At 45.6% G+C, this 25,957-nt stretch overlaps 1 protein-coding gene across 2 annotated transcripts in view; it reads right to left on the reverse strand.

The window, feature by feature from the left end:
- ZDHHC8 (zinc finger DHHC-type palmitoyltransferase 8) overlaps nucleotides 1-17,091 on the reverse strand; it is a 130,818-nt gene extending 113,727 nt beyond the window's left edge. Inside the window, exon 1 of one of the 2 annotated variants that reach the window (XM_033136362.1) lies at nucleotides 16,983-17,086. In XM_033136362.1, coding sequence (XP_032992253.1) covers nucleotides 16,983-17,086 — 104 coding nt within the window. Of the gene's footprint in view, nucleotides 1-16,982 lie in introns of both variants that reach the window. The other variant, XM_033136363.1, reaches the window with a different exon arrangement.
- Nucleotides 17,092-25,957: the final 8,866 nt, after the last annotated feature.

A 25,957-nucleotide genomic window follows, 5' to 3' on the forward strand; every position in this document is an offset into this window, starting at 1 on the left:
TACAGTACTGAGACGACTGGAAACAATCCCATGGTTTGTTCAATGCACATTTGTAAGTTCAATCTGTGCTGTGCATTCTAAACTATGGTTAGCTGAAACCACATTTGGACTCTGAACTGAGCCAAAGTCAACATCTGCCCAGCTTTTAAAAACTCTTCCTCATATTATAAAGACTTTTTTGTTTGTGAATTAAGCCATTCTTAATTTGTTGTTGCTCTTTGCGATAATAAATAGTGACAAATATATTGAGGTTATATTCTGAAGACAGCCTTCTTTGCTGCGAAGACTGGCTTGTGATGTTTGGATCTTCTTGTTGACAAAGCAACTCTCTAATTCAGTTTAGAGAGCCTAACATAATTACGGGTACTCCTAATTAGTTCAAAGAGAACAGCAACTACTGTAAGAACTTGTCCACCAGAAACTGGATTGAGATAGCAATTTCACTGTATTATAAGGCCAACCTAAGAGAGCAGCAGAGATGCCTTGTCAGATCGAATCATATTTGAGCAGACACAATCCACATCCAACAAGCTGCACAGCCGCACTTAGGAAAACGATCCATCATCACCAAATGATTCACTCTTTCAAAAAAAAAAGATGTGTGGCCTGATCCTGCCATATTAAGATCTACAGATACACAACTCATCTCTAGGACAAGGGAGGGGTATCTTCACATAGCAGCCCACTGGAAAATTTAATGTAAGGTCACGGGAGTGGAGGCGGTCTTCAGCATCCTGAGTCTCTCTCAGCATGAAGGAGCAAAAGTCTACAAAAATGTGTGTTCCTACATGCCGGCAACAGAAAATCAGCTTTCATGGGAACCAGATTATTATCATAATATCATATCATACATTATTTTGACAAAGTAATGATAATAAATAAAGAATAAAAATGTGCACCCTACCCCCCAGACCATTCCATTGTAACTATCCAACCTCCCAAAATTTCAACACCTCTTTGACCCCTTTCCGTTTTAACAGTACAGTCGTACCTTGGTTTTCAAACAGCTTAGTTCACAAACAACTTGGAACTCGAATGCCACAAACCCGGAAGTAGGTGTTCCAGTTTGCAAATTTTGCCTCGGAAGCTGAACGTCCAGCAAGGCTTCCACAGCTTCCAACTGGCTGCAGGATAGAAGCTGCACTTTGGTTTCCGAACATTTTGGAAGTTGGAACAGACTTCCAGAACACATTCTGTTCGGAAACTAAGGTACGACTGTACAAATTCTACAACCCACCTTCCATATCTCCTCAAAATAACTTCTCCTGCATATTCCCCGCCTTACATGTTAATTTATCATTAATAGCTATATCCCACAACTCTATACCATTCTTCCATTTTATATTCACCTTGCCCCTTCCACTTCCTAGTTATAATAATTTGTACAACTGTCAATAAATTTGTGAGAAAGTCCTTCCTAGGACCAGATTAAAATAATTAATGGAGTTGCCTTTTTCCACAACCCAGGTCCCAGGGGCCACATGGCTCCTAGCATTCCTATCCCAGTTTCTAACACTGTCTCTCTTCCAGCCCTGCTGGGGATGTCGAAGAAAGAAACTGGAGTCTTCTGCATGCCAAGCAGATGCTGTACACCTGAACTACATCCCTTTAAAAGGAACAACGAAGCCACGTGGTCCTTTTTGCCACCCGTCTTTGTCATCAGCCAGCCCCTGAATCTACCAGTAACTCTTTCTGGAAGATGAGTCAGGAAAAAAACTGCTACACAAATGTCCCCAGACATACTTAATATATTTTGACTACTGCAATGCATTCTATGTGGAGCTGCCTTTGAAGATTGCCCAGAAACTTCAAGCATTACCCCCCAACACACACAAAATGCAACAACCAAACCGTCCACCAGAGCTAGGCTGACCATCTGTCCTAATTTACAGGAGTGCAAGTCCTCTATTTGACGGGCTGCCCAGGCCAAGTACAGTTAAAATGACGTTGCCCATCAACAATTAGTGCCCAGAGAGCAGTCGAAACAGGCACACAGCTCATCTGGTCACAGTCTGTTTCACTATGTTGAGATGTTTCGGCTTTCGAACGCCAAAAACCCAGAACTAACTGCTTCGGTTTTGAATGCTTTTCAGAAGCCGAACATGACACACGGCTTTTGTACTGAGTTTTCCGGACGCAAATGCTTCCAGAAATGCATGCTTCAGTTTTCGGAAGTCGAATGGTCTTCCGGAACGGATTACGTTCGAAAACCGAGGTTCCACTGTATTTCTAAATTTGCAGCTTTATTATATGGCGCAAGACAAAGATCAACACGCACGGTTTTTACCCAAATCTGTGGCTTCTTGTTCAATCGGAGGGCTGCATTCCATCCTGGGCAACCTCCTAGGGGGCCACAAGCCAGAGGTGGGTGGAGCCACGAAAGCGGATTTTACCATTGTGAAACACACCCATTTCCACACACACCCTTCTCTGTCCAATTGGGAGTCATTATCAGTGTTCAGGGGCCCATTCCAGCCTTGCAAAAACATCCAAGGAGGGTGCAAAGAAGGGCCAGTATGGGGTTTGGCTTGGGGAGAGTCTCGAGTGTCAGGTAGAGAGGACACATTTGGCCCCTGTGTTAAAACTTGGAGCTGGCAGCCCAGTCCCAAACAAGAAACCTATGACAGTATTAAAGTTGGGGGGGGGGGTGTTGGCATCTCTCCTCCTCATCCTTCTGAAGCTGCCCCACCACAAGGGGTCTGAACTACAAGCACTACAGTATACCGGTAAGTATTCTTGTTCCAGGCTTGCTGCACTGGGTAATTCCTCTTGAGGGTACGGTGCAATATTTTGTTGCAAGTCTCACTTGTTCAACATTCTGCGGCCCAACAGTGTACCATTCGCCAAGTCGCTCCCACCCTGGCAAGGAAATGCTTCCAGCCAGTTTGAGCATTTTCATTTAAATTGCTGCTATTTATAAATGGAATATGCTTGATATAGAACAACACACAGTCCCGACATTCCACAGGAGACCTCTTCAGCTGCACCCCAAGAGATGGGGTGGCTTATATGGAGCTAATATCGGGCACAGCTCAGTTCTACTGGAGCAGCTATTTTGGATTGCAAAAGATTCTTCTGGCTGAGTTTGTTAGCAGAACAAGAAGAGGATTTGCTGGCTGCCTAGGTCACACATATGTTCACTGGACAGAGAGCTTTCAGGAATAGCTTTCCTAAATATAGTCATTTCAGTTTCTTGTCAAGCAAGGTGTATGAACAGTACTCAAATACGACTCGGAAATTCACAAAAAAATCACTCTTTCTGCTAAATGAAGTGATGGTGATTTCCGCTTGGACTACTGCAATGCGCTCTACGTGGGGCTACCTTTGAAGGTGATCCGGAAACTGCAATTAATCCAGAATGCGGCAGCTAGGCTGGTGACTGGGAGTGGCCGCTGGGACCACATAACACCGGTCCCAAGAGATCTACATTGGCTCCCAGTACGTTTCCGAGCACAATTCAAAGTGTTGGTGCTGACCTTTAAAGCCCTAAACGGCCTCAGTCCTGTATACCTGAAGGAGCGTCTCCACCCCCATCATTCTGCCCAGACACTGAGGTCCAGCGCCGAGGGCCTTCTGGCGGTTCCCTCACTGTGAGAAGTCAAGTTACAGGGAACCAGGCAGAGGGCCTTCTTGGTAGTGGCGCCCGCCCTGTGGAACTCCCTCCCTTCAGATGTCAAAGAGATAGACAACTACCAGACATTTAGAGGACATTCTGAAGGCAGCCCTGTTTAGGGAAGCTTTTAATGTGTGGTATTTTAATGTATTTGATTTTTGTTGGAAGCCGCCCAGAGTGGCTGGGGAAATCCAGCCAGATGGGCGGGGTACAAATAATAAATATTTATTATTATTATTATTATTATTATTATTATTATTATTATTAAAAGAAATGGTTTGACACAATAAGGTTCATCGTACTTCAGCGCAGCTATAATATGGAAACAGTTGTGTGTTTCCAAAGAAATAAATGACTCTTGGTGTATGATGGAGGAGACTGAGAAAACAAACCATTTATGTCTGTGAAGAACAGCAAAGAAAGCTCTTATTTCATCCAAGTAAACGAACTAGACTTTATTAATTTCTGACACTTATCAGACACCTGTTTATAAAAACAATCTCTTAAATATTGTGTGATGCATTTAAAACACAACCCTATATAGTAAAAATGCATATCAAAACTTGTAAAATCCAAATCAGCATGCCACTAAGGCTGTGTACGCACTAGACCTTTAAAGTACATATTTCCCTCAAAGAATTCTGGGTACTGTAGTTTACCCCTCACAGAGTTACAATTCCCAGCTACCTGAAGAAACTACAGTGCCCATAATTCTTTGAGGGAAATAATGCTGTTCCAATGTGCTTTAAAGGCATAGAGTGCATACAGCCTCATGTAGGGTGGGGGATCACTTTCAGAATGGAAAGCGGGGGCTTTACCACTAAGCTAAAGCCCCTCTCAGAAAAGATGTTGCCGTGTATGAGGTCAGATATTTGTCCATTGAGCCAAGCCTTCCTGAATCTGGTACCCTCCAGATGCTACTGGACTCCATTCCCCATAAGCCCCTGCCAGCACGGTAAATGATTAGGGATCGTGGGAGGTGTAGTCCAACAACAACAAAATCTGGACCAGGCTGGGGAAACTGACAGCCCAATGCTGTTCACTCTGACCCCACCTGAACCATACAGTCAAAGCAGCAGCGTAGCAACGGTTGCCAGTGCTTGGGGTGGACACGAACATGTCCTTGGTGGGCAGAGAGGAGCACTGGGCTGGGCCACGCCGGGGCACCTGGTTTGTGCCCCCTCAAAAAATTGTGCGCCTGGGCCACAGCCCCCTGGCACCCCCCCCCCACACAGTGCCTCAAAACTCTTTAAACACTCATGGCTATTCAAAAGAACCCTGGGAAGTGTAGTTTTTTGAAAGATGCCAATTCCTCTCACAGAACTAAATTCCTAGATGAGAAGCTGATTGTTAAACTGCTCTGAGAATTGTAGCTCTCAGAGGGGGAATAGGAGTCTCCTAAAAACTCTCAGCTGGATCACCAGGATTTATTTATTTTTGGAGGAAGCCATGACTTCCTACAAAGTGGTCAAGTCGCAAAGTGCTAGGATACTGCTTTAGAGCCAGTATGGTGTAGTGGTTAAGAGCGGTGGACTCATAATCTGGTGAACTGGGTTTGCTTCCCCGCTCCTCCACATGCCATTGCTGGGTGACCTTGAGCTAGTCACACTTCTTTGAAGTTTCTCAGCCCCACTCACCTCACAGAGTGTTTGTTGTGGGGGAGGAAGGGAAGGAGGATGTTAGCTGCTTTGAGACTCCTTCGGGTAGTGATAAAGAGGGATATCAAATCCAAACTCCTCCTCCTCTACTACTACTACTACTACTAATGTATAATGCTGATGGGACCTGTGACTGGAAGTGGCTCTGCAGAGTCTCAAGCAGGGTTCCCCCTCACAACCAACCCATAGTTTTCCAGCTGTAGGAGTCTGGGATTAAAACGAAGAAGTGATCTACCACTGAGCCTAGCGCCTCAAATATTCATCCATTATGATAGGCTGTGACCCCAGCTCACACCGGCTCTGCTTAACGGTTGGCAAGGTTTTTTGTTTTTTAAAAAACAGATCAAATGGTAATCGTAGAAAGTCATCTTGGGAATTTATATTCAGCACGGCACCTCCCTACCATGTAATTTTAATAAACACACTTCAAGGCCTTGAACTCTCAGCTTGGCTGAGCTACGCCCAGAATGAGAGCAGCTGTCAGAGAGATGCCACCTGCTCTGGTCATTCAGCTCTAAGTAAAGCAGCATAGTTCATCAATCTACTCTAGGTCTTACCTTGGACATTTATTGGCAACGTCAAAGGCTCCACCGGCACCACAGGCTGCATTCAGAGGAGAGGCGAAGAACCAGAAATGGGAACCAGAGGAACGAAACCAAGAAACAGGGCACAGGAATTGTCAAGATCCCACCACAACCAGAAGCGACTCTTCGGAGAAAGAGCTTGAGGGCCTACGGAGAACCCCAGCACTATTTATTAAATTTGTATACTGACCTTTCTCCCAAAGGAGCCCAGGTCAGTAAACATAAAAATGTTAAAACAAACAAACAAAACAAAACAAACAAAACAATACAATACAATATAATACAATGCAATAAATGTAAAAAACAGGAAGTATTTAACTACCATTGCAGGGGACCTTTGCTGAATGTGATTTACTTGTGGACAAACATTATAGACCAATACACATTACATGCAAGTTTAGGGGAATGGCTCTGTGACAGCAAAGCTGCCTGGATGCATAATGCCCCAGGTTCAATCCCAGACATCTCTGTTTAAAAGAATCAAGTGGCAATTAGTAAGAAAGACCGCTGCCTGAGATTCAGGAGAGCTGCTGCTAATCAAACTGGTAAATAATTTGACTTGGTATAAAGCAGTTTCCTATCTTGGCCACGTGGAAGGGCATCGGTGGATAATGTGGCACTGTATTAAGTGTTTTGGGAATGTCCCGTTTAAATTCCACTACTAGCTAATTGCAATCTCTTGGCTGCACTTAAAAGAGCAGAGCGCAGAAGCCACCTAAACTAGCTTCTTAGCTTCTCAAGCGGCAGTCAGCTTCCCTAGTAGATGTTACACAGTCTTTAACTTAAAGTGACATCTACACCATGTTTGAACAAACAGCTTTAATTAAGCTCTAGTCTTCCAGCGGACTGAATTAGACCCCACCACCTGGCATTCCACTCAAGCAATCCCCATTTGAGAGTGCGCTGTGGTCAAAGTCGGCTTTCAAGATCAGAGAAGAGCTAAGAGGCGCAGGTTGCCAGCTGAATGGTAAGGTTATAAACAACAATCCATAAGGAAGCCTGACCAGATTAAGAGTAAAAGAGCTTATCGATATTAAGCAGCATAATGGAATAAAGCTACCTTCATTTCAAAGTGGGGACTTGGCTCAATTAATTTTTTAAAAAACATATAGGAAATTAAGCAATATTTTAGAAGGAACTAAGCTTTTTGAGTCTCTAATCCTGCCACAAATTGAGTGAGCTGCACCCTCATGCTCCTATATTATGTGTAGCATGCCTGTTTTTCTGTGTGTCTGAAGACTGACTGGGGGTGGGGAGAAAATATTAAGGAGTGAAGCTAGCCTGCACAATTTGCAATCCACCAAAGTGAATACAGTGGTACCTCGCAAGACGAAATTAATCGTTCCGCGAGTCGCTTCGTATTGCGAAAAATTCGTCTTGCGAAGCACGACCATAGGAATGCATAGGAATGCATAGGAATTTACTTCCCATAGGAATGCATTGAAATTTTCGTCTTGCGAAGCATGACCATAGAAAAATTCGTCTGCGAGTCACCCTTTCGTTAGTGAATGCCTTTCGTCTAGCGAGTTTTTCGGTTGTGCGAGGCATTCGTCTTGCGGGGTACCACTGTATAGGATACCTACAAAGTATTCCGACTTGCACGTGTTCAACACCCCTCCCGTTCAGTATAGTTCTTCATTATTACAAAGTTAAAAATATAGACATAACCTACAAAATGGGAAGCTTTTAATTAACACTGCATATGATTTTTATTGACTTAGCTGAAAGTAAACATTACTGGCAAATTTAGGTGAGCCGCTCAATAGCAACAGCTTTTCTCTGTATGCAGGATGTCCAGGTTCAATATCGCATGTCTCTAATTACAAATAAAGACATATACTGTAGTCCTGGCAGCTCCTTCTTATACCAGGAAAATCAGCTTTCAGGAGCACATTCGGGATTGCAGTTGCAGTACAGGACTAAACTGTGTCCCTGACTGCTGTTTCTCTGTTCTAAATTGTTCCGAGCTTCTTCCCTGCCTCCCACCAGAGGGGCAATCTACGAGAGCTAGAGGTGTGCAAGGAAGGGTTAATCTCCTCATGTTTCTTCATTCGCACTCCCTTCTGCCACAAAAATGGGTTGGTTTAAATAAATAAAATCTAATTTTGCCTTAGGGTTCCAGTGGGATTTTTGACTACTTCCCTTTGAATAGTACAACTTCCCCACTGCCATATCTCATTTAAAAATAAAAAACCCTCCCCTCAGGTATTTATTTTTGTTAAGGATGCCATTTTGATAGCTGCCCAGTTGGTGTTGACCTGTGACCTGGGCCTTTTCAGTGGTGGCTCCCCTTGTTGTGGAATGACGTCCCTAGGGAGGTGCACCTGTCTCCATCAATATTACCTTTTCAGGATGAATTGAAAACACTCCTGTTTACGCAGGCATTTCGCAACTGATGAATACTCTTCCTGGCCAACTTCAAAATCATTGGATGGAAGAATGTTATAATTTATACCTCCCTCATCCTGATGTCCCAGGAGGGTTAAAAGCATCTTCAAACAACTTATAATCACACAAACCAGGTGGGTCCTAAAAATGTACACCTCCAATATCAAAAGGATATTGCCATTTGCCAGAAGCTGTATAATGAAGGTGCCAAAACATGCCTCTGTCTCCCATGTAGCAGCAGTGGGCTTTAAGCTTTCCAGCCAAGTCTCTACCACTGCACATGTACATATTTGCGCAAGGGCTCCTCCGAGCTGCCCTAGCTATCCACCTGAATGTAAGAACAAGGGAGGTCCAGTCACGGACGACTCTGGGGTTGCACGCTCATCTCGCTCTATAGGCCGAGGGAGCGGCGTGTGTCCGCAGGACAGCTTCCGGGTCACGTGGCCAGCATGACTAAGCTGCTTCTGGCGAACCAGAGCAGCGCACGGAAAACGCGTTTACCTTCCCACCGGACCTATTTATCTACTGCACTTGATGTGCTTTCAAACTGCTAGGTTGGCAGGAGCTGGGACCGAGCAACGGGAGCTCACCTCGTTGCGGGGATTCGAACCGCCGACCTTCTGATCGGCAAGCCCTAGGCTCTGTGGTTTAGACCATAGCGCCACCTCCATTGCAAATAAGTACATAGTGATAAATCAGTAAAGAAAGATGAGTAGGGTCCCGCTTGACAAACATGCCCCTAACTTCCTCATGTGTTTCGAACAGATCATGCAGTTGGATCCAGGCCATTAAGGTTTCAGACAGAGATCTTCTTTAATAAAAAACAAAATGACACCTCTGAGGCGTGTGGGGGGCTTGCAGATCTGCAGAATACATCTAAGGTTGCCTAGAGATTGCTTATGTCAAGATAAAGGAAAACCAATGGAAAAAGAGAAAAAAACATGTAAGAAATTACTTTATTTATTTCAAACATTTATATACTGCTTAATTTACAATCATCTCCAAGAGGTGGACAGAAGACTCAGCACCTTAGAACTGTTTAAAACAATACAATCAAAAATGAACTAAAAAGCCTGCTGGAGTAAAAAGCGAAGGCGAGGGCTTTGGCTGGCTTTGAAGTTCAACTGCCTAGACTTCAACTAGAAGGGAGTCGAGTTCCACAAAACTGGGCCCACAACACTGAACACAAATTAACGTGATGTAGAGGCACAATAGGGGTGTTCATACATTAATTCAAGTTCAAGCTGTGAATGTTGTGCACTCATACATTTATCTGCATGCAACATTCAGCGAGCAGAGCGGCTGTATATACAACAGCAGCATCGATCTGAGTACACCTGTGAGATCACCTTAATCAAATATATGCCCTCTCGACCACTTCATTCTGCAGAACTGGCACTATTGAAGGTGCCACAAAATACCTGTTCTGTATCCGTAAGAAATTGATCTTTCGCTGCAATAGCATTCACACTTTGGAATCCACTACATTCACTGTAGTCTTTTTCAGTGCCTGCTAAAAACATTTTTGTTTAGACGAGCCTACCCAGGTATCTAGAATGCTGGTGCATTGTTTTTTTTAAGCTTATTGCTTGTTTTAATTTTTCTGGATGTTTTAATGGTTTTTACTCATAATTGTATTGTTTTATTGTTTTTGTAAACCACTTGGGTTTACAAAAGTGGTATATCAATTTTATGAAATAAATAGTTTCTCTATATAACTCAACAAGCATACACCGTTCACACTAAACCCTCCTACATTTAGAGAGAGACTGCGCCTGTGTGCTGATGCATTAACCTGCAGGGTACCCCATGAAAGCAGGGATGTTACTGCTCACTCGTGCCTTCGCTGTTCACTTGTGCCTTTGCACCATGGGATATTGCTGTTCACTTGTGCCTTCACTGTTCACTTGTGCCTTTGCACAATGGGATGTTGCTGTTCACTCGTGCTTTTGCTGCTCACTTGTGCCTTTGCACCATGGGATATTGCTGCTCACTCGTGCCTTTGCACCATGGGATATTATGCACCTTGGACCTTTTTTTGCATCCCTCTCCCCTTCCCATTCCTTGAAGGTGTCCAAGAAAAGATGCATGTCCCCTTCTAACACAGTCCTGAAGGATTTAAATTTTAGAGCATCTTTGGACCGGCATTTAAGTAGACAGAAACTGTGGGTTACGGTATGTTTTGTGCTCTGTGCTATCCAGAGGTGATGCGCTGTACGGATTCAGTGCATGTGCTGCAAAATGGAATGCGTCTTGGCTATGACGAGATGTCAGCCTATCTTTCTGTGATATTAGGATAATAAAAGGAAGCTTATTGTAAAGGGCAGGTGGGCAGCCTGCAGCCCAGAGGCTACCTAAGGCATTCCACCTACTTCAACCAGGCCACACAAGCCCCAAAGGGGAAGATGGAACAAAATGACTGGATCAATAAAGGCAGGTGTGTATGTGTGTGCGCGCATTTATTTAACAAAATGTATACACCACTTGATTGTAGTAAAACCTCGAAGCTAAGTGCTGCAGACCCCCTGTTTTTCAAAAGCTAAGCCATGGACCCCCTACTTTTGAAAATTTTTGATATCTCTACGGTAGTTTTTGATATGTGAATGAGGCCACGGTCCCTGGAACTCCAACTGTGAACCACTGCTCTAAGCAGTTTACAAGAGATATTAAAATTATTGATTGAAAACACGTTTTAAACAATTAGGGATAATTAAAATTAACAGGGGTTTTTTTTTTTAAGGAAAGTGCCAACATGTCTGGATAGTCTTGCCTAAACAAAAATGTTTCAAGCAGGTATCAAAAGTGAAGGCACTTTCCAGATGTCAATAGGCAAGGAGCTTCAAAGTGCAGGTGCTGTTGTTTTACAAAGGGTTGCCATATTTCAAACAGTGAAAAATCCGGACGGAAAACTTGTTGAACTTTTTTTTGGAAAGCTGTTGAGCTTTTTTACAACTGGGTTAGTGATCTCCCAAATTCCCAAATTGCAATTCTCAGCAGCTGGCATTCAGAGATGAGGCATACTGCCTCCAACAGTGGAACTGAGGCCTTAAAAAGTAAAGGTAAAGGGACCCCTGACCATTAGGTACAGTCGTGTCCGACTATGGGGTTGCGGCGCTCATCTCGCGTTACTGGCCGAGGGAGCCGTCTTACAGCTTCCGGGCCATGTGGCCAGCATGACAAAGCCGCTTCTGGTGAACCAGAGCAGCGCACGGAAACGCCGTTTACCTTCCCACCGGAGTGGTACCTATTTATCTACTTGCACTTTGACGTGCTTTCGAACTGCTAGACGGGCAGGAGCTGGGACCGAACAACGGGAGCTCACCCAGTCGTGGGGATTTGAACCGCCGACCTTCTGATCAGCAAGCCCTAGGCTCTGTGGTTTAACCCACAGCACCACCCGCGTTGAACTTTTTTTGGAAAGCTGTTGAACTTTTTTACAACTGTGGTTAGTGATCTCCCAAATTGCAATTCTCAGCAGCTGGCATTCAGAGATGAGGGATACTGCCTCCAACAGTGGAACTGAGACCTATCCTCCATTAATTTGTCTAAACCGCTTTTGCATTGGCTCCCAGTACGTTTCTGAGCACAATTCAAAGTGTTGGTGCTGACCTTTAAAGCCCTGAAGAGCCTCGGTCCAGTATACCTGAAGGAGCATCTCCACCCCCATCGTTCAGCCTGGACACTGAGGTCCAGCTCCGAGGGCCTTCTGGCAGTTTCCTCACTGTGAGAAGTGAGGTTATAGGGAACCAGGCAGAGGGCCTTCTCGGTAGTGGCACCTGCCCTGTGGAACGCCTCCCAGCAGTTGTCAAGGCAATAAGCAACTATTTTACTTTAAAAGACAACTGAAGGTGGCCCTGTTTAGGGAAATTTTTAACGTTTGATGCTGTATTGTTTTTAATATTCGGTTGAAAGCCACCCAGAGTGGCTGGGGAAACCCAGCCAGATGGGGGGGTATAAATAAATAAATAAATAATAATAATAATAATAATAATCTGCTTGGCATGCAGAAGACTCCAGTTTCTATCCTTGATATCCCCAAGCAGGGCTGGAAGAGAGACAGTGTTAGAAACTGGGATAGGAATGCTAGGAGCCATGTGACCCCTGGGACCTGGGTTGTGGAAAAAGGCAACTCCATTAATTATTTTAATCTGGTCCTAGGAAGGACTTTCTCACAAATTTATTGACAGTTGCACAAATTATATAACTAGGAAGTGGAAGGGGCAAGGTGAATATAAAATGGAAGAATGGTATAAAGAGGTTGGAATATAGCTATTAATGATAAATTAACATGTAAGGCGAGGAATATGCAGGAGATGTTATTTTGAGGAGATATGGAAGCTGTTTGTATAATTTGTACAGTTGTACCTTGGTTTTCGAACAGAATGTGTTCTGGAAGTGTGTTCCAACTTCCAAAATGTTCGGAAACCAAGGTGCAGCTTCCATCCTGCAGCCGATTGGAAGCTGTGGAAGCCTCGCCGGACGTTCAGCTTCTGAGGCAAAGTTCGCAAACCGGAACACCTACTTCGGGTTTGTGGCGTTCAAGTTCCAAGTTGTTTGTGAACTAAGCTGTTTGAAAACCAAGGTACGACTGTACTGTTAAAACGGGGTCAAAGAGAGGTTGAAATTTTGGGAGGTTGGATAGTTACAATGGAATGGTCTCGGGGGTAGGGTGCAATTTTTATTCCTTACTTATTTATTACTTTGTCAAAATAATAAATGATATGATATGATATATGATATGATAATAATCTGGTTCCCATCGTTCAGCCCAGACACTGAAGCCTCCTCGTGCAGCTCCAAGGGCCTTCTGGCGGTTCCCTCACTGTGAGAAGTGAGGTTACAGGGAACCAGGCAGAGGGCTTTCTCGGTGGTGGTGCCCACCATGTGGAACACCCTTCCATCAGATGTCAAGGAATAAACAACTATCTGACTTTTAGAAGACATCTGAAGGCAGCCCTGTTTAGAGAACTTTTTATGTTTGATGTTTTATAGTGTTTTTAATATTCTGCTGGGAGCCGCCCAGAATGGCTGGGGAAACCCAGCCAGATGGGCGGGTATGTATGTATGTATGTATAAATATTATTATTATTATTATTATTATTATATTATTATTATGGTATTTAAAGCCCTCCATGCAGTGTTAGAAACTTAGATATATAAGTTAGCGGCCAAATGGCGCCTTAAACCTAGGTTACAGTAGTTACAATGGAATGTCTAGGCAATATTTTTTTACCATCAAATTATTATTATTATTAATTTCATTTCTCTACCACTTTATACTTTAAAGGGGGGAATCAAAGCAATTTACAGCACATTAAACATCAAATAAAATGATCTAGAATAAAACAAGCTTCAAGGGAAATATTTCAGAGCCCCTTCTAAGTGATATTTTGCTTTCTCCATATTTATTTACCTACTTTATTTGTATAGCTGCCCCATAGCAGAAGTAATCTAGGAAGGTAGGGTGGTGTAGTGGTTAAAGTGTCAGACTAGGACCTGGGAGATCAGGGTTCCGATCCCCACTATGTCATGAAGCTCCCTGGGTGACCTTGGAGTCAGTCACAGCCTCTTAACCTACCTAACTGAGTTTACACAAGTTCATTGAGCTTAGCTTGCATATAGCTACAATACTTGCCTGGGACAAGTAAGCATTGCTTGCAATCACCTAACAATGGTAAACAGGAAGATGATAGATCCATTTAACCTTCATCGTGTAGGTCCTTGTCAAAATGTTGTAGCGAGAGGGTCTAGGCAGGCATAGGCAAACTCGGCCCTCCAGATGTTTTGGGACTACAACTCCCATGATCCCTAGCTAACAGGACTAGTGGTCAGGGATGATGGGAACTGTAGTCCAAAACATCTGGAGGTCCGAGTTTGCCTATGCCTGGTCTAAGGGATAGGGAAACTGAGCCACAACATTCAGAATCAGAACCAAACTGCAGACAGTTTAATAGGATTTCCTTGTGTTAAACAAAATTAATCAAACAGAATTTTAAAATAAGAGCTTTGTGGTGGTTAAATTATCGCACTGCCTTTGTACTGACTGCCCAGAACATTGGAAAGCAGAAACAAGTTTCCTTCTTTGTTAGTGAATGGTTGGAGTACCTCCTGCATATTTCTCCTTATATTTCTGCAAGTGAAGGAACTAGAGACTTACCATAGGTGTCCTGTTATGGTTTTTGCATGAAAGCTGAACAAACAAGGATAGGACTAGAATATATATCACTGATATGCCACAGGGCCCTTTATGGCTTCATTCCTGCCCCCCTATATCACAAATGCCAATATAGACAAATATGTAAACAGGCTTAAATACTACAGCATGGCTAATTTGATACTACATGTTCAAAGTGAAAATCAAGTCCCTAGACCAAACAGTCCCGGTTGAAATATTTCTGGTTCAACGCTGTTTTTGGGTCATGCCCACACAAATGGTCAGCTGGGATTTGGAGGGCTCTTGCCATAGATCACCAATAGTTTTTTACTCAGCTTCAATATCGCTCTTATACCAAGGTTTTCTGAATCATGGCGACTCCTCTTCTAGAAAATAATTTGTTTGTTGTGTTTCTATTTAGCCAAAGCTTCCAGAGCGATTAGCATATGAATAATTTTTAAAAGCACATTAAATCTGAAATACTAATTAAAGCGAGCACCAACAATAAAGACAAAATAAATAACAAGAGATCAAGGTAGCCATTCAAAGCCAAGGAGCAGATAAACATCTTCACCTAGTGTTGAAAAGACACTGTTGGCTGTCTTTGGGAAGAGCATTTCACAACTGAGGTGCTGCCACTAAAAAGGCCCTTTATCCACTGAGCACTCCTGAAGGCAGCGGCATTTCCCTGCTCTGGTGTCCCCCCAGATATTGGTGCCCATCAACCTTGATCACTAGCCATGCCGATTGGGGCGACGGGAGCTATATCCCAGAAGGTCTGGAGGAGCACAAAGTTGGCGGGTGCTAGTAGAGCCCTGGAAGCAGAACCTACCAAACGGGCAAGCTCATATGGGAAACAGAATTCTTTCAGGTAGCCTAGGAATACTCTCTTGGAATATCAGACCTACACCTACAACACGTCAACTTTTCCAATGTCTTGTGCCATGGTAAGCTTGGATGCATTGCCTATAATTAGAAAGGAGCCAAGTCTCCAAAATAGGGGTTGGGGGAAGAGTCAGAGAAGAGAAGAGAAGGAAGAGAAGAGAAGAACAAGTCGTCAACCACCAGCTATGTCTGCGTCTCATCCAGGAAGTATAGCCAGAGTTTTCAAAAGCAGTTTTCAATCAATGCGCCACTCAAAGCAAATAAATGAATTTGTCCCAGATACAAACACACTAAAGCAACAACCCTGGAACCATTTGACTAGGGCAACACAACCTATGTTGATCTCTCATGCAAACATCCCATTTTACCATCACGGTACAACAATGACTCCAAGGACATGAACCCTTGTTGGGTGTTAACACACGTACAGTGCATTTCTGCAGCCAAGCTAGACCTACATTTGACACTACATCCCCATAAATACCTTCCCTTGAGCTCAGATCCAGTGAAAATAAGACTGCATACTAACAGCTAATCAGCAGAAAATAATGTGGTGTTTTTTTCCTAATCATCTCAATAAACATTTGGATTCTTTTACCATTCAGGGAGCTACAAGACCCAACAAACAGTTCAGAGCACAAACTGTATCTATGCTGGAATCAAAGTTATATAGAGGTTTTCTTAAAAAGTAAGGAATTGCAATTACTTTAACGATCCCCTCCTTTGCATGCAAAATTTAAAATGAGGAGAAAACTAAAAGAAAGCTACTGGAAATCTCCAAGCTAAAGCATTTGGGGGGAGGTGTATGAAGGCAAATGCTTTTAAATCTCTCCCCCCTTCCTTTTAAATGAGGAAATGAACCCCATCAAGATTTGCACATTAAATACTGGAGTTTTCCAGCACAAGCAGAAGCTCAATGGTGCTGCCTCCGAAGGATTTTCTCCAGGCAGCCTTCACCATCCTCCCAAAACCAACAAGACATTTGCTGCAAAAAAGCCCCAGAGGCAATTCTCTTCTTTCGCTCCACACAGCCAGCTTAAGGAGGGACAAGGCAGGCGAGCTGAATCTGCCCATATAAAAAAAAAAACAAGAGGCTTGATTTGGGTTGGCTAATTGCAGCAAAAAAAAAAGCCTTTCGCACTTCTCAGGATGATGCTCACTCAAAACATACATCAACTCCCCCCTCCTTTTTTCCCTCCCCTTTTGCGCACAGAAGCGGGGGGGGGGGGAGAGAGAGAAGACAGCATTTAATTGGCGCCTCCAATGTACACAGACAAGCAGCCGCAAAAGTCTGATAGGGCTGATTTGCCATGAAATGGTGGTTCCTTATGAGTCAATTATCTTTTTTCTTTTTTTTTAAGGCTGCTGCGAGCGGATGTGAATTAAATAACCAGAAAATCTCTGCAAAATAGGAAGCGTCCCCCTCCACCCCACCCAACGCCGCCGCAATCGCCACCCCCGGGGGGAGATCTGGGCACCTCGAAAGCATCACCACAAGCGTAGGGGCCTCTCCAATGGATCAAAGCAACTCTTCTGCCTCCTCCATAGCAACCCAGTCCCCGAAAGGTAACCAGCCGGCACCACAAACCAGGCCTTATTTGCATCCCGCCGCCCGCCCGCCCGCGCCCCCCCCCGCTCTCCCCGCTTCCTGGCAGAAATCCGCGGACCTCGTATCGTCGGCGTTCTCATTTTAAACTTACGTGAACACGAAGAACAAAGTAGTAGATCCCACTAATAAGGCAGCTGCTGTGGAGACCGGGATGTATTTCGTAGGTTTAAATCTCTTTCCAATGCTACTGGGCATCCTGTAAGTTACACATCACTAGGTATAAAATCCCAAAGAGTCCAAGAGGCACCAGCAAGTCGCCAGAGAAAAGAGGGAGAGGGAGAGGGAGAGGGGATCGGGGGGGGGGAGAAAGAGAGAGAGAGACACAAGAGAGAGAGAGACCGAGGTGAAGCCCTGGCAATGCGGAGACGAGGCAGGGGGGGGAAATGGGGGTAGGGAGGAAGAAAAAAAAAAAGAGGGAATGAGACAGAAAAGAGGGGGAGGGAGTGAGAGAAAAGAGGGATTGGGAACAGCTGACCTCTCCAGCACAGGAAATCCCACCCACAACAGGCCTGCCCACTCGGCTGATGTCAACGAGCCCCTTAAGGTAGAACTACCGACAGCGCAATTGGAGAGGGAGGGAGGGAGAGAGCGCGCGCGCGCATGGGAAGAGGCGTTAAAGGGACGAGGAAGACGACAGCCCCTCGCCTCCCTGCCCTCAAAGGAGCTGCATTTGGTCCCTAGCTCCTCGGAGGGGCTCTAAGGCCTCCGCCCGTCACGGAGGTTTCCTCCCGCCAGCTTAAAAAAAAAAAAGGGGAGAGATTTTCGTGCTTGCGATAATAGAGCAGCGCGCTTTCAAGCTGGCGGCGTCTCCTCCGTGCGCGCAGCGCCTGGAGAGCCCGCCGCGAAAAAATGGACCCCGGTGGGGAGGGAGTGCAAGAGTTGCCTCCTTTAAAATGTATTTGTATTTTTATTTTTTAGTGGAGGGGATTGATCTTCAAGTTTTGGAGGTCACCTTGTAATGCAGAAGTTGTTCGAATCAGGGCTTCGGCTGCGCCAGGGGTTTTTCCTCCAGTTTGTTTCTGGCATTGAGATCCCGCCCCAGAGCAGCCTTGTTTGTGTTGGGTCAAGCCTACCATCCTGCTGTCACAGGTGCCCCTCCGATGCCTCCTGGAAGTCCCACAAGCAAGACCTGAGGGCAACAGTCTCTCCACCAATTGTATAGACCGCCTCCGACGGTGAGGTAGAACATAGCCAACAGGGCTGGCCTGTCTATGAGGCAGCTGCCTCGGGCGGCAGAATCCACCAGGTGGCAGCTTCTGGGTTTCAGTAAGGGCTCTTGCAAGATGTTGCTGGAAGCCGCCACTTCTCCAGTGCCACTGTGGCTGCCTCACCCCTGAAACGAGAAGTGGCTGCAGTGGTAGCTTCCAGGTTCTGGTGAGATCTTGCCGGAAGCCGCCGCTTCTCCTCACTTTGCTGATGCTGCCCTGCAAATCATGATGTGTGTTGTGCTATGCAAAAATCACAATGTGGGGGGAACCCATTGAAGCCAGAGACGCTGCTTCTCTCGATTCCAGCAGCCCCTGTTAACTCTGCCAGCTCAGCTCTCCCCTGCCTCCTGCAGGGGAAGCAGCGAATTACAAGAGTGGGAGCCGGCAAAAATCACGATGCGGGGGAAACCGTGAAGCCAGCCATTGCCTCTAAGTAGCTCCATCCTTATTTCAGACATATACAGTATCAGTATTTTGCAATGTTTATCGGTGATATGTCACAATGTTGAAAAACAGGTATTGTTGGTAACCATCATTGTCTGCTGCGAGGCTACTACTTGCAAAGAACTGGAAGAGCCAAGAATTGCCCACAATAGATCAATGGCAGATGAAAATGGTGGACTTTATGGAGCTTGCCAAACTGACTGGAAGACTCCACGACCAGGGAGAAGAGTCGATTGGAGAAGATTGGAAGAAATTTAAAATTTATTTGAATAAGTATTATAGTATTTAGTGTTGCCTTAGGAATTAGCTATAGGTTTTTGCTATTTTTTCTTAAGAGTTAATGGTTAAGTTAATGATATATTGTAACTGCTTGACAATGATATGATTTTGGTATTCAGCTGGGGAGACGGAGGGAAGTCACCCAAACAATGTAAAAATAATTTATGAACGAAATAACTTATTGCTCTTTTCTCTTTCTTTTTCCTTTTTTCTAAAACCACCCTATGTTAAAATGTTTTATGATATTACTTTTGTTATAAATCTTGCAAAACTAATAAAATTATTCTTTTTTTTTTTTTTTTTTTTAAAGAGCAGTTTCCGTAGTTTAACTATGTGCTGTCACTTCTTTCTGTCTCCCCTCCATCTTCCAACATTCAGCTTCATTGCATGGACTTAGGTTCTATTATTGTGAGATTTGCAGAACTCATTCAGCAAAAGTCACTCTGCACATCGTCTTGCTTGGTGGTGAGCAGCTGCTGCAGCTTCCAGGACATACGGCTTGATCAATACGTGTACCGATTTACTGACTGACTCCATCACACTGAACTACATCACACTGAACTACATGAACCTGCCTTTTTAGGTGGCTGCACACAGTGGTGGTTGGTAGAGTCAGTGGTAAGTGGAACCAGAGCTAACTAAGCCAGCTAACTCCAGCTTCCCCTCCATCCTGCTTTCTGATGAGTACTAGGAGAGCAACAGTGGAGGAAATTGACTGCCAGTTCCTCCCCCTAGGTTGGTTTTTAAGTTAGAAGGCAGGCAGGGAGACAGGTGCTACCAAAGGGGAGACTGAGGTTGGGGGGCAGCTCCAGATTTGCCCTAATGGATTAGCCTCCACTGGCTGGACACTCTTAGGAGCTTTGGAGCTGTTCCCTGGATCTTCTATCCCATTCTCCTACTTCTAAAAACAACAACAAAACCTTTTTGGGTGGTACTATCCAAAGTAATATAGGGACACGGGTGGCGCTGTGGTCTAAAGTGATCAGAAGGTCGGCGGTTCGAATCCCCACAATGGGGTGAGCTCCCGTTGCTCGATCCCTGGTTCTGCCAACCTAGCAGTTCGAAAGCACGTCAAAGTGCAAGTAGGTAAATAGGTTCCGCTCCGGCGGGAAGGTAAACGACGTTTCCGTGCGCTGCTCTGGTTCGCCAGAAGCAGCTTAGTCATGCTGGCCACATGAACCAGAAGCTGTCTGCAGACAAGTGCCGGCTCCCTCAGCCTATAGAGTGAGATAAGTGCCACAACCTCAGAGTTGTCCATGACTGGACCTAATGGTCAGGGATACCTTTACCTTTACCTTTACCCAAAGTAATGCTAAAGTAAGAGCCATTTAATGACATACCGGTACTTATCTTACCAGAGGTGGTTTTAGGATAGCCCAGCAGGGGGCGCCACAACAATGCTACAGATAGAACATAGCGAGAATGGCTGGGGGCATCAAAATTTAGTGTCGTCCAGGGTGCCACTGAAAATAATTGAGCTAGTGAACAGAGAACATCCTCCCTTCCCTTTTAATTTTTACTTTGCTTACAGGGCAGCGGAGCACACTGCAAATGTGATACCTGGTAACAGATATTACTAACTTTGATCGATTAATTTAAATGGTTCTATGAGTCTAACCCATCATCTATCTAACCTGTGCTTTTATATAGCTGCTAAATAAGGTACAAATATTTGGTGGAAAAATAGACACATGGGCAAAGGTATTTTTGAACAAAATGGAAATATCCAACACCAGACACACTTTCAAAATAAGACATCACAAAACAATAAGGCTAGAAATATTGCTAAGTGTTGGGTGTGTTTGCCCTGTCCACAGTGAGTACAGTGGTACCTCAGGTTACAGACTCCGCTAACCCAGAAATAGTACCTCTTTGCTTCAGGATGAGAATAGAAATCGGGCGGCGGCAGGAGGCCCCATTAGCTAAAGTGGTACTTCAGGTTAAGAACAGACCTCCAGAACGAATTAAGTTCCTAACCCAAGGTACCACTGTACTGAGCACGAGAGACTTGCTTTCCAACTCCATATTCCTAAGTAGAACAATTAAAACAATGTTAATAAATGCCTAAAATTTGCCCCAAGTTCTTGACTCTGCTTTGCTACGTAAAACAAATGGTCCAGGTTTCCAATAACAAAAACATGTCCACAAATAGAGCCAGTGTGGCAAAATGGAGACTCACAGCTGTCTTTGGAGGCACAGGTTAATTCTGTGTCCAGGGACATTGGCTGAGACCCTATCTCAGAATCTACAACTAATCCAGAATGCAGCAGCTAGATTGGTGACCGGGAGAGGCTGCTAGGACTGTATCAAACCAGTCCTAAAAGATCTACATTGGCTCCCAGTACATTTCCAAGCACAGTTCAAAGTGTTGGTGTTGACCTTTAAAGCCCTAAACAGCCTTGGCCCTGTATACCTGAAGGGGCACCCCCCCCCATCGTTCAGCCCAGACACTGAGATCTAGCTCTGAGGGTTGTCTAGCCATTCCCTCACTGCAAAAGAGAAGTTCCAGGGAACCAGGCAGAGGGCTTTCTTGGCTGTGGTGCCCACCCTGTGGAACACCCTGACACCAAATGTCAAACAAATAAACAGCTACAACTTTCCGAAGACATCTGAAGGCAGCTCTGCATTGGAAAGGTTTTTTTATGTTTGACTTTTGTTGCATTTTTCTTATGTTGCAAGCCACCCAGAGTGGCTGGGGCAACCCAGTCAGATGGGCGAGGTATAATAAAAATTGTTGTTGTTTTTGAAGAGTTGGGCTCAGGCCTTGAGAGAAAAGACGCTTGGCTTGTGCACGTTCAGGGATTACCATTTTCTTGCCCCTTCTCAATTACTCTTGAGATAGTTCAGTTGGTAGAATATGGGACTCTGAATCTCAGCGTGGGTTCATTAGCCCCATGTTGGGCAAAAGATTCTGGCATTGCAGAGGGTTGGACTAGATGACCCTCAGGGTCCCTTCCAATTCGATAGTTCTATGATTCTAGAGCTTAGGGCACCCATCAGTTTCCCATCACTTGCCACATTTTTAAAAAAAGATGAGAGGGTACCAGCGACTTCTCTCTTGCAAAGCAGGTGCTGTGAAGCAAACCTATTGACCCTTTCCACTGCCAAGTCACATTGATCCCTGAACACTTTTGCATGACCAAAGGCAGGAAAGGGAAGATTTTGTCTTCCAGATATTGTTGCTGAGTTGTAACTCCCAAGATCCCTGGTTCCTGGGCACACTGGCTAAAGTGGATGAGGTGCCAGCAGCACCCGGAAAGCCACAAGCTTCTCATCCCTTGACCCAAAGGGTATTTTTCAGCCCCCAAAAGCTGCAGAAAACTTAGCAAAAGGTATTACATTTAAGAAAGGAAAGGTAGGGAAAACGTGTGGACTATTTGAAAAAAAAACTATTGTAAATAACTTAAAACATTAGCACGATTAAAATACAATGAGCAGTTCAAGAGACAAATGGGAATTTTAAAGGGGGAAGAAAAGGGAGTAATTAGAATATGCAGTAGCAAAGGTGAAACATAAGAAACCACGGGGGGGGGTTGACTCAATGGGTTGGTTTTATTGAATTGGTATAATTGTTGTAAAATTGAAAAATGACAAACATTTTAAAATATTCCTTTTAATTCTCCCAATTTTTAAGGATGAATGTGTCCTTGTTTTCTAAAATGCCAGGCATTTCACATCTGATAATTAAAGTTTCAAAGTGATTATCTCACCTGCACAAAGTGAGTGTTGGGCAAAGGCCCACTTTCTGCAGCATAGAGTTTATTTACAGCTTAATTATTGCTGCAGCCCTCAACAGGTATTCAATTTTGAATCAATGTTCTTGAAACATTTTGTATTTATTTCTCTGGTGCAATTTAGGTTTTTTTCTTCTTTGAATAGTCAGTACTCACTATTCGAAGCACTCAAGTCACATAACACAACTCCTGGCCCGACTGGTGGTCAATTACGGTAGTTTCCTGGCCAAATTCAATGTGATGGTTTCTACCTTTAAAGCCTTATGTGTCTCAGGGCCCCAGTATCTCAAGGGCCTCAATTGAACTGACCCAGACCCTGTGACTGTCATCCAAGGCCCTTCTGTGGGTTCCTTCCTTGGGGGGGTCTAGAGGGTGGCAAAATGAGAACATTCATTTTCAGCGGTGGCTTGTGGAAAGCTCTCCCCTGATGCCATCATTACATAGCTTTAGGTGCCAGGCAAAGCTGCTGCTTCTTCTTCTTTTGCAAACGCTTTAGCTACAGTGGTACCTTGGTTTAAGAACAGCTTAGTTTATGAACAACTTGGATTAAGAACGCTGCAAAACCGGAAGTAGGTGTTTTGGTTTGTGAACTTTGCCTTGGAAGCAGAACATGCTTCCTGTTGAGTGTAAATTGAGTCCCCCGCTGCTATGGGAAAGCACACCTTGGTTTAAGAACGGACTTCTGGAACGGATTAAGTTCGTATCCCTGGGTGGGGATATGATACTGTAATAAAAATTAGGTTCGGCCCCAGAAGGGAGTCCACGAACCCGAGGGAGAGCCTCAGCAGGGCTCCCCTCCTGTCAAGAGCACCTAAGAACAAATAGAGGCTGTTGGTGCTGGCCAGAGATGCCGCTGCCTGTTGGTGCTGGCCATGGATGCCGCTGCCTCTTGGTGCTGGCCAGCAATGCCTCCGCATCTTGGTGCTGGCCAGGGATGCCGCTGCAGGTTGGTTCTGGCCAGGGATAGTTCTGACCTGAAGATCTTTTCTCTAAAATGAAAACTCCCAAATGCTGAAAGTTATCCCCATAGGGAAGTAGCTCCCACCCCTAGATGGATTTTGGTTGCCCTTTATCTGAACCTTTTCTACCACTGCAGTAACCTTTTTAAAATGTGGCAACCAAATGGCATGCAGTATTCCAACTGTGGTTTCACCCAGGGCTTTCCCCCCCCCAGCCAAAACCCAGTTGCTCCAGATCAGACCGCATGGATTTTACAACCCTGTCTATCCTATGCTAATCATCTAGGTACTTTTACCACTCTGCAATGAATGGAAAGCGTTTTTGCCCTTGCCAGGGATGGTGCCCCTACCTCTGTTTGCTTTTGCCAGGCATGGTGCCGCTGCCTCTGTTTGCCCTTGCCAGGTATGATGCCGCTGCCTCTGCTTGCCCTTGCCAGGCATGCTGCCGCTGCCTCTGTTTGCCCTTGCCAGGTATGATGCCGCTGCCTCTGCTTGCCCTTGCCAGGCATGCTGCCGCTGCCTCTGTTTGCCCTTGCCAGGCAGGATGCCGCTGCCTCTGTTTGCCCTTGCCAGGCATGCTGCCGCTGCCTCTGTTTGCCCTTGCCAGGCATGGTGCCGCTGCCTCTGTTTGCCCTTGCCAGGCATGCTGCCGCTGCCTCTGTTTGCCCTTGCCAGGCATGGTGCCGCTGCCTCTGTTTCCTCTTGCCAGGCAGGATGCCGCTGCCTCTATTTGCCCCTGCCAGGTATGATGCCGCTGCCTCTGTTTGCCCTTGCCAGGTATGATGCCACTGCCTCTGTTTGCCGTTGCCAGGTATGATGCCGCTGCCTCTGCTTGCCATTGCCAGGCATGGTGCCGCTGCCTCTGCTTGCCATTGCCAGGCATGGTGCAGCTGCCTCTGCTTGCCCTTGCCAGGCATGCTGCCGCTGCCTCTGTTTGCCCTTGCCAGGTATGATGCCGCTGCCTCTGTTTGCCCTTGCCAGGCATGCTGCCGCTGCCTCTGTTTCCCCTTGCCAGGTAGGATGCCGCTGCCTCTATTTGCCCCTGCCAGGCATGGTGCTGCTGCCTCTGTTTGCCCTTGCCAGGGATGGTGCCGCTGCCTCTGTTTGCCCTTGCCAGGTATGATGCCGCTGCCGCTGCTTGCCCTTGTCAGGTTTGATGAGAAGAAGAGCAAACTGGCCGGAGCTCCCCTACCCATGTGAAGAAGAACCCAGCATCAGAAATGGCATGGGCAAGCAGAGGAAGCGGCATCATACCTGGCAAGGGCAAAAAGAGTCGGCGGCATGAGACCTGGCAAGGGCAAAAAGAGGTGGCTGCATCATACATGCCAAGGGCAAAAAGAGGCAGCGGCATCATACATGCCAAGCGCAAAAAGAGGCAGCGGCATCAGACCTGGCAAGGGCAAAAAGAGGCAGCGGCATCAGACCTGGCAAGGGCAAAAAGAGGCAGCGGCATCAGACCTGGCAAGGGGAAACAGAGGCAGCGGCATCAGACCTGGCAAGGGGAAACAGAGGCAGCTGTAGCATGCCTGGCAAGGGCAAACAGAGGCAGCGGCATCAGACCTGGCAAGGGCAAAAAGAGGCAGCGGCATCATACATGCCAAGCGCAAAAAGAGGCAGCGGCATCAGACCTGGCAAGGGCAAAAAGAGGCAGAGGCATTCTTCTACCTTGCATAGTTTGGCGGGCCCCGGCCAGGTTCTTCTTCTTTGCATGAGTAGGGGGGTCTTGGCCGGGTTCTTCTTCTTCGCATGGGTAGGGGGGGCCCGGCCAGGTTCTTCTCATGTGTAGGGGGCCCCGGCCGGGTTCTTCTTCTTCTCATGAGTAGGGGACTCCCAGCCGGGTTCTTCTTCACATGAGATGGGGGGCCTTGGCCGGGTTCTTCTTCTTCGCATGGGTAGGGGTCCTGGCCTGGTTCTTCGCATGGGTAGGGGTCCCCGGACAGGTTCTGTATTTGGTGGAACGGTTTTCATCTCCAAATCCCAGGAGTCAGCCAGAGGGGTCTCTCTGCCCCTCAAGAAAGGCATAGGGAAGTCAGTGAGTGGTGGCAGCTACTGAAGAGTGACAGAAGCCCAAGTTTATCCAGTTGAAGATCAACTCTTATTTTTATTTTTAGATTCTAATCTAAGCATAAGTAAAAGATTTGAAAGTGGTGCTAGCAAGCACAAGAGACAGAGACTCTTCCTTTTCTTCTTCTTAAAAAAGGATGCTACCATTTTAAACAGCCATGACTTCCCCCAAAGAATAATGGGGACCGTAGTTTGTTCAGGGTGCTGAGAGTTGTTAAGAGGCCCCTCTTCCTCTCACAGAGCTACAATTCCCAGAGTTCCCTGGGAAAAGGGGGGTGGTGGTTACATCCCTCTGAAGTCATGACCTTTTTTTAAAGCAAGTGCTGAAAAAGAGTTACGGCAAAGGTGCCTGCTCAATGTCAAAGGTGACTGTGGCGA

This window comes from Lacerta agilis, chromosome 17, assembly GCF_009819535.1.
Source record: "Lacerta agilis isolate rLacAgi1 chromosome 17, rLacAgi1.pri, whole genome shotgun sequence".
In the NCBI taxonomy this organism is placed as follows: Eukaryota; Metazoa; Chordata; class Lepidosauria; order Squamata; family Lacertidae; genus Lacerta; species Lacerta agilis.